Source organism: Triticum aestivum, chromosome 3D, assembly GCF_018294505.1.
Source record: "Triticum aestivum cultivar Chinese Spring chromosome 3D, IWGSC CS RefSeq v2.1, whole genome shotgun sequence".
Lineage (NCBI taxonomy): Eukaryota > Viridiplantae > Streptophyta > Magnoliopsida > Poales > Poaceae > Triticum > Triticum aestivum.
In genome coordinates this window covers 412796058-412809288 of record NC_057802.1, presented here as the reverse complement: position 1 = coordinate 412809288, position 13231 = coordinate 412796058, and the positions used below count along the sequence as shown (strand labels likewise).

The following is a 13231-nucleotide window of genomic DNA, read 5'->3' as shown; positions in this document are numbered from 1 at the left end:
GCGGTGTCACTTGATTGTGGTGGAGGTGTTTATGCGAGAAGGAGCCGGAGTGGAAGGAGAGGTCACAATTGGAAAGAATCGCAAAAAAATCATAACCCGGAGATCTCAGTTCAAAAAAATGCTAATATCGATGGAGGGGTGATTTCCTTCAATAGGTGGAAAACATAGGAAATATTGGTTGTTATCAAGGAAAGGTAAAAATTTAGGAAAGTTAGGATTTTTGAACTGATTTCTATGCAAATGGGGTTTTATTGTTTGGTAACGTGATATCAGTACCTGCCCGTTTGTGACGTGTCTGATTAGGAAAGTTTGCAAATGTTAAGAAACTATTTATTGGAAGGAAAGTTGTGACGTGTCTGTTATTTGTTTCCTAAAACAAATTTCACTAATAAGAGAAATCGATTGCTTTAGATAAGTTAGGAAAGTTAGATTAAAATGTATTATTTGTTTCCTGAAAATCTGTTATTTGTTTTCTAAGACAAATTGAACCAATAAAAGGAATCGATTGATTTGCATAATTTAATGAAGTTAGATTAAAATGTATTATTTGTTTCCTGAAAATCTGTTATTTGTTTTCTAAGACAAATTGAACCAATAAAAAGAATCGATTGATTTGCATAATTTAAGGAAGTTAGATTACAATGTATTATTTGTTTCCTAAGACAAATTGAACCAATAAAAGGAATCGATTGATTTGCATAATTTAAGGAAGTTAGATCCGTGATTTGTTATACGTTAGGAAAGTTCTGGTTGAAACAAAGAGTTGAGAGAAAAATAAACCGATGAACCAGGATGGGAGGGGGTGGTGGGAGGAGAGACGAAAAAACCAGCGGAAATAAACCGCGGACCAAGGTGGGATGGGGTGGTGGGAGGAGAGACGAAAAAAAACAGCGAAAATAAACCGCGGAGACGATTCACTAACTCGTCCATTAGGAGTAGAGATAGTGCCTGCTGGAAGGTTACAGGAGTACTTAAGCATTACCCTTACAGCCGGGCTCCACCGGGACTCACACACGCACGCTTACAGACACGTCATCGGCCAATGGGCCTGCCCTGTCATACACCGCCTTGTCAGTAGGTGGGGGTGTGACAGAAGTCGACGATGCCCAGGAGCTGTCCGCGCCCCACGCGCGGGATGCGCAGGCAGCCGCCTCGCTGGTGGCCATGGCAGGGTCGAGGATGCGGTCGGCCTCGACCTCGTCCTCGGCAGCAGGGTGATAGCTGGCTGGTGGCGCGAGGAAAAGCTCGTGCACGGCGTCGAGGTGGTGCCCTTCCTTCTCCTCTCTCATTTCCCTCCGGTCTTCTCTCTCGATCCCGTTTCTCTGCATCGCTTGGGGTTGGAGATGGCGAGCCGTGGCGGCGCAGAACGGGGGCACGGGCATAGGAGGAGGCCAGACGAGCTTGGGGGCGGCGTTTTTGGGCGAGCTCGAGGCCGGAGAGGAGCGAGGCCGAGCTTGGCATGCGGCAGACGAGCTCGCCGCGCAGAGCTGGTTGCGGACGGCGGAGAGAGCACGAATATGGCTGGGTTCTCCTTCGGGTGGGGAACCCCATCCCGTCCTCCGCCATCCTCTCCCGCGAATTTGGGCCGCCGCCGAAGAAATTTTCCAGAAAGAAGGTCTGACCCAGCTGAACGCGATGTGTTATTCTGTGCCACGGTACACCTGATCCTCCACGTCCTGAACCACGGAACATGAACTCTGATGAAATTGGCGGCGCTTGCCTAGGCCCCGAACAAAACTGTACGACGATTTTCCAGAGAACCGGGCCGGCATTTTCATCATTTGAAAAAAAAGAGAACCGGACCGGGCCAATGAGGACCCTATCTTAAATCTCCACCGTTCCACCCTTATCAACCCCGCCTCCAACCCCTTTCGTTATCCATCTTTCCCTCCCTCTCTTAGGCTCCTCTGCTCACTACTGCTACCCCTTCTGCTCCTGCACCTCCGTCCCAGTAATGCTTAGCTTGTAGACAGTGCACCTACCTCATCCCAGCTGCCTCTCCCCTTACCTTAGCTGATTGCTTGGGAAATTGACCTTCCATTTTGCTTCCTCGGGCCATCGTACATCCTTGTCGGTGTACTGTCAAGAGCAGCTGAGCGCCAGGCCATCAGTAAATTCTTGGACCTGCTATTTATTATTTGGTTTCATATGTCTTCGTGTGTGTGTGTGTGTGTGTGTGAATTCACAGCTGTGTGGCCTTTTCTTGGCAATTTTTGTTTTAGCGTGCGCTTAATCGATATCCCTGGTGGCTTCTGTGTTTTGATATGTTTATGCGCATAACATTGTTCGTGCCTCCCTCGATGTGCAGTGTGGGCATGGAACAACGAACACTGCGTCGCAGTTAAGCTCTCTCATATTGTGCCCATTTGAAATTGGATATCCTTTCTATGGTTGTGTATATTTCCAATTCCCAAAACATCTTTCTCTTATTGTGAACTAGTTATTTGGAATCCAGAATTTTTAGCATTTCTGCCTGTGTCATGGTAAATTAGCCTCTTGACTTCTTGAGCCTGTTCCCATGTCCCTCGTTGCAGGCATGGTTGGAAATTCAGTCCCCTACTGCCTTGTTCACCCTTCTGTAGTCATCTTCTTTCTATCCATCATTTGCGCAGATTTTATGTCGAAGTGATTTTTCTTCTTCAAAATGGATTAGATGTAACTTAGTCCATTGGTTCTGCTAATATACCTTATACTTTATCCCTTCGTAGCTGGCCGCTTGATGATTTATTTTTTGGATTTCAGTCAGTTGTACCATCTATATATCATCACACACAATTATCTCATTTGGAATCACAGGAGGTAAAAAAAATGTCGACTTGAATTGATGTTATGGTGTTAACGCAACCATTGTTGCTTGCACTTCATTCTCACCATTGGTACATCTTTTTCTGGTCAATCCTGTGTTGTGGGGTGTGACTATGTCTCTTTCACGTCTAAGTAGTGTGTATATGCACATGTCAATGATAGCTCCCTGTTTTGTCCTAACTTCAGTTTTATAGCCCTACCCCTGCAACCACCATCACTCTCTTCTATTCTGTTCTTTCTAACGTGTGCCACATGTTTAGGTAGCGGTTGTGAATCCAACTGTTGTTTAATTTACTTTTTGACCGTATGATCTAGGTGGGAATCTTCTGCTGAGCTTGCTCACCGTTTGGCGCGCGTATGGCGCCCAAGAGCAAGCGTGGCAAGGCCAAGGGTGAGAAGAAGAAGAAAGATGAGAAAGGTATTGTTGACATGACGCCTTGATTGGCTTTTGCTTGCAATAGTGGGAGAAGATAGTTGCTCTCTTGAGCTGATCATTTGCGAATTTCTTCGATGAATTACCAGTGCTCCCTGTGGCCATTGACATCACCGTCAACCTCCCAGATCAGTCCGATGTAATTCTCAAGGTTTAGCTTCTTGCTGCCACAGTTCTTTCTGCACTGTTTGTTTTCCTTGATGCGTGATTTCAGCAACAAGTATTCCTTCTTTGCTTGGCGCAGGGGATTTCCACGGACAGGATCATCGATGTGAGGAGGCTGCTCTGCGTCAACACTGCCACATGTGCAATCACAAACTACTCTCTCTCGCATGAGGTATTTATAACGTTTTCGTTTTCTCTTCATACTATATTACCGCAGTGAACATCATTTTAATTCAATCCTGTTGTATGATTTCATTTGTCGGTAGACTCGTAATGGCCACTTGAAGGATGGCGCTGATGTTGTGACACTGAAGCCATATACTCTCATCCTGGTAGAAGGTACATCTTATATCTGCAAAATAAGGATTTATTTTCTCAAGGCATCTTTAATCGACCCAAATAAATTTCTAATCACCCAAACCCTTTTTTACTTAGGTTCATCTAATCCATTCCCAAAACATGCATAACTCCCAGAAGGTTTTTAGCTGACACAAAAAACAACCCTCCCCTTCTAACATTTTGGCTTCCACCACTGCCACACAATGCCCTCCCCAATACCGCCACACGCAAGAGTAAATTTTATTATTGCTAGGGTTGTTTGCCATAATATTTGCTGTGAGAGTCAGCAAACACTAGATGTTTGTAACATACATGATGGCTAAATATATGTTATACAACTTCAATTTTAATGCATTTTATCATTGGATTTCGATTAGAATGCAGCATCCAAAAATGCATGATATTTTGGTAGTTAGATTTTAAGAGCGGTTTTTTTGAAGTTGACTTTTGCGGTTGGATTAGAGATACCCTTAGATTGGTTAAACCCATTGTTTCTAGACGTGTGTTCTGTAAATTGTACCTTTGCACACCTATACACCTGACTGCACCTTCATTTGCATCATTTTGTCTTTGATTTCCATATATCCTTTTGTTACTATTAAATTCTCTTCTATAGTGTCTAGGGATAAACCATCCGTAACACTACATCTTAAACTCCAAAAATTCACAATGCAGGGGAGTACGACGAGGATAGCGCGTTGGTGCATGTACGGCGGCTGCTGGACATCGTTGCGTGCACCGCCTCCTTCGGCTCTCCGCCGCCGCCTCCTCCTCCTCCATCCCCCAAGGACGCCGATGCCACCAAGGAGCCCTCCAACTCCAGCTCCAAGCCTGCAACAGCTGCCTCCTCGGGTGGGCGTCGCATGGGCTCGCCGCAGCCCCTGCCCAAGGAGTCAGCTGCGAAGGATGCCGATGCAGCGGCGGCCAAGGAGGACGCGGTCTCAGCAGAGCTGGAGGCAGAGATGAGCGGTGCATGCCCCCGCCTCGGAGCGTTCTACGAGTTCTTCTCCCTCGCTAACCTCTCACCGCCCCTCCACTGTAAGTAAAACCTCTCTCACAGCCTTTCCAAAGCCCTGTAACTGATCTCTCTATTTCACGCTCTCGTTTCATGACTTCTGACTCGAACTGTAAACTTATGCCCAATGCTACGTGCCGGCAGGCCGATCCCAGCCCCCTCCCGAGCCATGGATTGCTTTTCACCGTGGCCGTTGGATCTCGCCCAACACAGCGCATAGGAGGACAGCGTTCGCATCCCTCGCTCACAGGCGCACATGGGGAATAGATGGTGCGCACATCTCATGCTTACATGGGCGCACGGAGCCTACTCCCACTCGCCTCGCTCAAATATCCCACCCACGCCCACAAGAGCCTCGTCTTTGACGGCTCGCAGAGTCGCACTCCCCGTATGCAGCACAGCCAGCAGCAGCGTGGGCCGGCTCGCTCCCAGCAGCCCTGCCGTCCTCGAAGCAGCCCTTGCCGGCACTCGTAGCAGAGGGCGTCACTGGTCGCAGCATCGGATGTCTGGCTCGCAGCGGTTGCCGTCGCCGTCGCAGCATAGGCCGTCTGACTCGCAGCAGTGATGTTGCCGTCATAGCACCACATTCGCGTGCTCTTAGCAGCGGTTGTCGCCGCTCACAGCACCGGTCGTTGCCGATGCAGTAGTGCGGCCCTGGCTCGCAGCAGGAGCCGTCACCATAGCAGCACCATGTCCGCGCGCTCGTAGCAGCGGCCGCCGCTGTTCGCAGCAGTGGTTGCCGCCGTCGCAGTACCCGGTGGTCGGCATCGCACCTTGTGGTCACTGTCTAGCACCACGACAGAGAGGATGATGCTGTACCGGTCCTCACGGAAGAGGAATTAGTGTCTGCAAACTCGTGCAGAGATAAGGCTGAGGGACCACATGAGTGGTGCGTGGGGCCCACGGGTACGTGGCGGGTGAGCACATGATGCGGCCGACGCGAGATTAGAATGGGCCGCCAGGTACTAATTGTTTTCCTAAACTTATTTGCAACAAAAGAACATTAAGGTGCCGTACTACTGCCAGCATTAGATTTGGAACCTCTGCCTTGATCTAGTTGTCCATATATCTTTGCTGTCTGCGTCACCATGCTTTGTCCTTGAGATGTTAGTTCATGTAATTGAACACTTTCCTCATTATTTTGAATGCTAAGCGTGAGATATCAGCTTGAAATTTGTTGAGCTGAACATTTCTCTAGCGAGGCAAATTCTTCCGTTTGCTGAGTTATTTTAACTCTTTCAATCAGTTATAAAGAGAGTGACTCAACCTCGACAGGAGGAGCAACCGTCTGATGATCATCTCTTCTTCCTTGAGGTAATCATGGGTAATAGTTATATCTTTGACAGCATTTTTGCGCTAAGATGCCTGCTAATTACATCACATGTGCCCTAATTGGAGAATTGTTGGCTGACTTTCAGGCAAAGCTTTGTAATGGGAAATTTTTCATTGTTGAAGCTCGGAGAAAGGGGTTCTTTAGTTTTGGGAAACAGCGTGTTTTGTGCCACAATCTTGTCGACCTATTGAGGCATCTCAGCAGAGCATTCAATAATGTTCGTTTATCTCACATTCTGGTTGTAAATTTTATATTAGGGTAATCTAAATTGTTACTCCCTCCGTCCCATAATGTAAGACGTTTTTGCAAACTATGTTAACTTACAAAAACGTCTTATGTTATGGGAGGAGGGAGTATCTAATAATCTTTCATCCTGTATTGTATTTTACCTTGTTATTAGATACCCCACTTAAAGCTGTAGCCTCTTCTGGACAAATGAACTTATATACACTTTAGAGATGAAATGTAGTTAATAACAGCAGATTTTTTAATCTATTTTTAATGTATATATGTGTGTGAACATTTGTGGTGTAGTGTGTACGCTTTTGTGCAGTAGTAATTGAGACGATGAAATTGAGAGAAGATAAGTAATAATCAGGATAAAATTCCTAACTTACCTCAGCCACAAGAAGGTTTGAATTGGTAAAGTCTATTTCGGCAGCAGCACCGTGTCCTCCACTTTCAAGTTTCTACTGCCAAAAATAACAATCTGCCTACCAGATTTTTCACTTATTCGGATTGAAATTACGTACTAAAAATTGATAGTTCAGCATGCCAGTGCATTGTTGTAGGTTTGGAAAGTGGCATTTGCCAATACTGTACAGTGGAAGTGTCAAATTCCATTCTAGAAACTATTTGAGGTTCTTAACTACCAACAATTTTATAGCACTATTTAACTATTTCTGTAAGCCACTGTGCAGTCTCATTTTCCATATCTCTAATTCTTTTCTATGACCTTGTTATATGAATTTAATCCTTTATGGTGCTTGCATATATATTAGGCATACGAGGATCTTATGAAGGCATTTTTGGAACGGAACAAGGTGTGTTGTTACCCTTTTTTGGGTGTTTCATTGTACCTATCTTTTTCTAAATTTCAATGGAAACTTTTCACAAGACAGTGAATTTGCATTTGGATTATTGTGTGCTTGGGCATAATGATTGATCTGAAAAGGAGTTGAATATATTTTAATGCACTTTAAATATCAAACAACAATTTGGGTTGTCTTCTAGGAATATCTACCTTCCTTCTACAGTTATGCTGATGTTCATATTCAGTTTCTTCCATTTGGGGCTCCTCTAGTATGTTGCGCTTGATTATTACATATTTACTCGCAGGTTCATATGAATCATGTTTTTGTATTCCATCCGCCATCAGACAACAGTTTTCCTATCTAATGCTGCATCATGACCTAATTATAACTACTTGTATGTTGCAGTTCGGAAATTTTCCTTATGGTTATCGTGCAAATACGTGGCTTGTTCCTCCGATTGCTGCCCAGTCACCATCAACATTTCCTCCCCTTCCTGCTGAGGATGAAACTTGGGGAGGCAATGGAGGTGGTTGGGGAAGGGATGGCAAAAGTGACATGTTGCCATGGGCAGATGAGTTCCTGTATCTCACATCCATGCCTTGCAAAACTGCTGAGGAGAGGGAAATTCGTGACAGGAGAGCATTCCTACTGCACAGTCTATTCGTAGATGTTGCCATCTTTAGAACTATTGCAGCCATCCGGCATTTAATGGAGAGTACGGATGTGTCAACAGCAATCAAGATAGATGAGGTCTTGCATTCTGAGACGGTGGGAAATTTTAGCATCACTGTCACAAGAGATTCTTCAGATGCAAGCTGCAAGCTGGACACTAAGATAGATGGAAGCCGAGCCACAGGAATGGACTCTAAGCATCTTGGAGAGAGAAACCTTTTGAAAGGAATAACTGCCGATGAAAACACTGCTGCACATGTATAAGTTCAAAATTAAGGTGATCTTTCTCATATTCAGGTAAAAGAGAGGCTTTTCCTAATTTTGTCTCTAATTTGCAGGATGTTGACAGTTTGGGCATCGTGAATATTAGATACTGTGGGTATGTTGCTGTAGCAAAGGTTAGCAATTACGAGAAAACTATTGTGGCTTCTTCTATTAAGCCTGCTGATATCACGGATCAACCTGAAGGGGGTGCCCATGCATTGAACATTAACAGGTTGGTAGCAATGCTTTGTTTTGTTTTTCTAGTTATCCACAAAGTTTATGCTGCTTATCCCATTTTTTCATTAATATATATATATATATATATATATATATATATATATATATATATTTATTGTTTTAGTTTGAGGATGCTCCTAAATGAAGCCAATGCAACTGGAGAAAAAAAGTTACCAACACAAAGTCATAGGCAGGAAGAACTAACTGCAGCACAAACTTATGCTGAGAACTTGTTGAAGGAAAGTCTTCAAAATCTTGAGGAAGAGGAGACTGATAAACAATCATTTATGAGATGGGAACTTGGTGCGTGTTGGGTTCAGCACTTGCAAGATCTGAAAAAATCTGACAAAGACAAAAAACAAGGTGATGGGAAGGAAAAGAAGAAAATGGTGGACAAAGCTGTGAAAGAGACAAAGATTGAAGGGCTTGGGAAGCCTCTCAAAGCTCTTAAGCACCCTAAGAATGCGGTTGATGCTTCTGGCAAGGGATCCTCATCAGGGAACAAAAGTTTGACTGATGCAACAAGCTCTGGGGAAAACCAGAAAGTCAACCCATCATCTGTTGAATCGCCTCAAGGAGACTGCATCGCCTCCGAGAGTGAAATCTTGCTGAAGGATGTATTACTGGATTCCGCCTTTACAAGGTTGAAAGATTCAGAAACAGGACTCCACCAGAAGGTAGAAATGCATTAATTTTCATAGCAAAATATGATTTCGCATCTGCCCTTTGCTGTCTTGCATATCCAACTCATACCCTCCTCATTTCAGCATTTAGTTTTATAAATAAATGTCCTATTTAAAATAGAGTTTCCTTGTGATTATTAATCTTTGGCAATCATATACAATTCATATATAACTGTCAGTATTAAATTTCATGTGATACTGTGTTTGCCAATATTGTGGATATCAAGGTATGCTGTGGAGGGGTTCATGAAATGTGTTCTTACCTGACTCAGAACCTCAAAATTGTGGAGCCTACCTCAGGTGCACTAGGGGTTGATAAATTGTAGTGCAGCTGGCTAGGGGTCTTGTGCTTTCCCACCCTACACCTGCTCGAGGCCTCGCTTAAGCAGGGTGCTAACGCTTGTTCTTCTAAATTAAAATTTCACCGGTGCTAGTGCCTGTGGACGAGTGTTTTTTACATCAGCGCGTGGTACTTCAAACAACATCAAATATGCAAGCATTTTCACCTTTCTTGATTTTGTCAGATCCACTTCTGAATTCTACAAAATAAAAAATCAATTGTATGAAACAGACTACGTATTGTTTTAGCACCCTTGCTTACCAAGTGGCCATTTGTAGCTACTAATCATGCATAAAGTTCATAGACTAATCTCTTGTGCTCCACAGTCACCATCTGAGTTGATTGAGATGGCTCTGAAGTTCTATGATGAAGTTGCGCTTCCTAAGCTGGTACGCATCATCATATAGGACATGAATAAGTTCCCACATGCTTATCCTTTTTAGTCATGAGGCATAATAACTAACCAGGAAATTATTTAGGTTGCCGATTTTGGTTCATTGGAACTTTCACCTGTTGATGGTAGGACCTTGACAGATTTCATGCATACGAGGGGCCTACAGATGCGCTCCCTAGGACGAGTTGTAAGTTTGCAACAATTTTTCATTTGAACATGATGAAATGTCATTTCTTTTTTAGTGCTTGATATGTGCTAATCTAAGAATTCCCTATGTAGGTCAAACTTTCAGAGAAGCTCTCACACGTACAGTCCCTTTGTGTGCATGAAATGATAGTGAGAGCATTCAAGCACATTGTCCGATCTGTGATTGCAGCTACTTCAGACATGCGACAATTAGCATTAACAATAGCTGCAGTGCTGAACTTACTTCTTGGTGTTCCCGAATCTGAATTTTCTGGAAGTTCTCCTGCTGTGCATCCCCTAGTGTGGAGATGGCTTGTTGCTTTCTTGAAAAAGCGATACCAGTATGACCTCACAGAGCAACATTACGTTGATGTGAGGAAATACGCTATATTGAGAGGACTATGCCATAAGGTAAACATGTTTGAATCTTTTTAACATTTCTCACACTCGGTGCATTTTATTGAGCTTAAAGGTTGCTTTTAGGTGGGCATTGAATTAGCACCCCGAGATTTCGTCATGGATTCTGCTTTCCCGTTTTACAAACAGGACATTATTAGCCTTGTCCCCGTACATAAGGTAAAAGTATTTTCCTCAGTTCAATTGTTTTTATCATACTGTACAAAAATCACATTGTGCTGTCATGGCTTGATCATCACATATGGCTATCAGTGTTTTGAGAACTTGTTAGATAAATGAGTGGCACATAAACACAACTGACGTGTTTTTAAAAAAATGCAGCAAGTTGCATGCTCATCTGCAGATGGAAGGCAACTTCTAGAATCCTCCAAAACGGCTCTTGACAAGGGTAAACTTGAAGATGCTGTTAATTATGGAACCAAGGTACCTTGTAAAATCTTGTGCATTTCCTTTTTGCAATTCCTTAGCTGTCATATCTTGGGAACTCATAAATTATTTTATCTATGAATGTAGGCTCTTGCCAAGCTCATAATGGTGTGTGGTCCCTATCATCGAATGACGGCTGGAGCTTATAGCCTTCTAGCTGTTGTTTTGTACCACACTGGTGATTTTAATCAGGTAAATCGTTATTCAGGTGCACAGCAGATAGTTTGTAATAATTGCTATGCATGTTTTGAAGACAATTGAAGTGATAGCAATGTTTAGTTAAGTGAGGAATTGTTGAACGTCAGAGATAGAAAGACTTGTGCCATTGCACTTTCTTCATGTAGATATTTGTGTAAACTCAGAAATAATATATACTTTTAGCATTCTCTGCTAAGCAAGTTTTCAGTTACACCGAGTGAAAGATACTTAAAGGTGTTATAATTTTGGATTACACTAACTATAACACCGAAGGAACATATAGGGAAGAATATAGTACAAATTCTGATAAAAGTGTGAATTTCTTCCAGTTTTAGGAGTTACGTTAACATCAGCAGATCTTAAGTTTTTCTGCATATTAATAACTAGTGAAGTTGAAAATTGCAGGCTACAATATATCAGCAAAAGGCCCTAGATATCAATGAAAGGGAACTTGGGCTTGATCATCCTGATACGATGAAGAGTTACGGAGACCTTGCTGTTTTCTACTATCGTTTACAGCATACAGAACTGGCTCTGAAGTAAGTTCAGTTTATGAAATACTCTTTTTTTATTCATGCAGCAAATCTACAGTTTCACAAGGGCTGAGAAAATAGTCATTCCAGGTGTAAGTTGAAGACAAGTTACATATATCCAAAAGAGTAGGAGACCTCCCTTAGGGTATTTTATCTAGCAAAGTGCTATGTCATGCTGATGAATTTTGCCATATTAAATAGTCTTGCTATTGCTGCCAAGAATATATTTACTATCTTCTCAGGTTATAGCTGTTTTTTTCGCAAACTTATTATGTCAAATGTGCATTTTTGTTTCTCTCTCTCTATGCTTTATTGTTTGGATTAAAAAACTAATCTTGTCTTATGATAATAATGCTAAAAGTGAGTAGGAACTAGCTGCTTAGTCTTCTGAGTCTCCAATTTCTTTGTAGTGTGGTTTTGTGTCTGAGATGCTATCTCTCAGCTCTCACTCCATTATTTTTAATTACAACAGTTGAAATAATATAACTAGACCCTTGCATGAATGCCATCAACATATAACCATCAAACCTAATGCTGGCGACTCATAAATGCTAAGTGAATCCTTAGGTAGTGATATGTTTCCCTGATATTGTAGCTAAACCACAAGCATATGTATTATCTTTTTTATTCTTGGGCAAGGTTGCAGAGGGTAAAAATGGTATGGTATTTGCTTCTAGCCTCAAATTATTAAATTATTAATTGATGTCATGTAAAACTCTTATCGAGGATGGACCATAATTCCCTTAAGGTCATATGTCTTTATAGACTGAAGATTCAATAACTGTTTATTTACCTGTGTATGAGCTTGTCTTGAAGGTTATTTCATAGATATCAAAGCTATTGCAATATGTGAAAAATCTAAGATTTGAATAAACAATGTGCTATACCTGCTATCCTCTTGATACTCCTTGCAGTATATGACCCTAATGATTTAGATTCATTGCTACAGTGTCTACAAAAAATTAACCTTTGGTGCAAATTAGGTACGTCAAGCGTGCATTATATCTTCTACATCTTACATGCGGGCCATCTCATCCAAACACAGCTGCGACATATATTAATGTAGCCATGATGGAGGAAGGCTTGGGGAATGTGCATGTAGCTCTTAGGTACTTGCACAAAGCTTTAAAATGCAACCAGAGATTACTTGGGCCTGATCATATCCAGGTAATTGTCTTTCTCAACATTTAAAAAAAACTTATGGCAAATAGCATGCTTTTGTTATTTTGGGGTGAAATGTACACTTAGTTAGAATAATTATTAAATGTGAATGATGTTCATTTCGTGCCACTTTACAAATTATACTTGTTGACTTGACAACACATCAAAAAATCTTAACAAGCTATTGTCAAAACAATCAGGAACGAATTGTTGGTTAGTTCCAACAGACATATGTCGATGATAAGTCAAATTATGCAAGGCTAGGCGCTGTCAAGATTGCATCATTGGACCCCTCTGGGCCAGGGCATGGGCCACAGAGCCCAAGAGAGGCATCACCGACCAAGGAGGAAACTTACCATGCGACATATGAGGAATCCCTATAGGATACGTAGGAAAGGCTGAATGTTTTGATATCAATACCAGTCCGGACTCCTACCACCTACATGTCTGATGCACTGACATGGCGACCGCCATGCCAGTGCTATATAAGGCCAAGATCCGGTTTCGCATAGCCTAGATCCTATACACCATGTAGAGATTTCGGCGCTTCCCGTCGAGACCTGGCATATCTCATCGAGTTACCACAATTCACCGAG

At 42.6% G+C, this 13231-nt stretch overlaps 1 protein-coding gene across 3 annotated transcripts in view; it reads left to right on the top strand.

Moving 5' to 3' along the window:
* Positions 1-1100: 1100 nt before the first annotated feature.
* Positions 1101-13231, top strand: part of LOC123079247 (protein TSS) — a 20025-nt gene continuing 7894 nt past the window's right edge. Inside the window, exons 1-21 of one of the 3 annotated variants that reach the window (XM_044501982.1) lie at positions 1871-2110; positions 2309-2340; positions 3121-3223; positions 3328-3389; positions 3483-3575; positions 3670-3742; positions 4418-4780; positions 6004-6071; positions 6176-6307; positions 7092-7133; positions 7530-8054; positions 8135-8292; positions 8422-8974; positions 9647-9709; positions 9800-9901; positions 9994-10311; positions 10384-10476; positions 10639-10740; positions 10831-10935; positions 11347-11480; positions 12458-12641. In XM_044501982.1, coding sequence (XP_044357917.1) covers positions 3163-3223; positions 3328-3389; positions 3483-3575; positions 3670-3742; positions 4418-4780; positions 6004-6071; positions 6176-6307; positions 7092-7133; positions 7530-8054; positions 8135-8292; positions 8422-8974; positions 9647-9709; positions 9800-9901; positions 9994-10311; positions 10384-10476; positions 10639-10740; positions 10831-10935; positions 11347-11480; positions 12458-12641 — 3231 coding nt within the window. In that variant the 5' untranslated portion in view covers positions 1871-2110; positions 2309-2340; positions 3121-3162. Of the gene's footprint in view, positions 1263-1862; positions 2111-2308; positions 2341-3120; positions 3224-3327; positions 3390-3482; positions 3576-3669; positions 3743-4417; positions 4781-6003; positions 6072-6175; positions 6308-7091; positions 7134-7529; positions 8055-8134; positions 8293-8421; positions 8975-9646; positions 9710-9799; positions 9902-9993; positions 10312-10383; positions 10477-10638; positions 10741-10830; positions 10936-11346; positions 11481-12457; positions 12642-13231 lie in introns of those variants that run through there. The other 2 variants (XM_044501981.1, XM_044501980.1) reach the window with 2 other exon arrangements.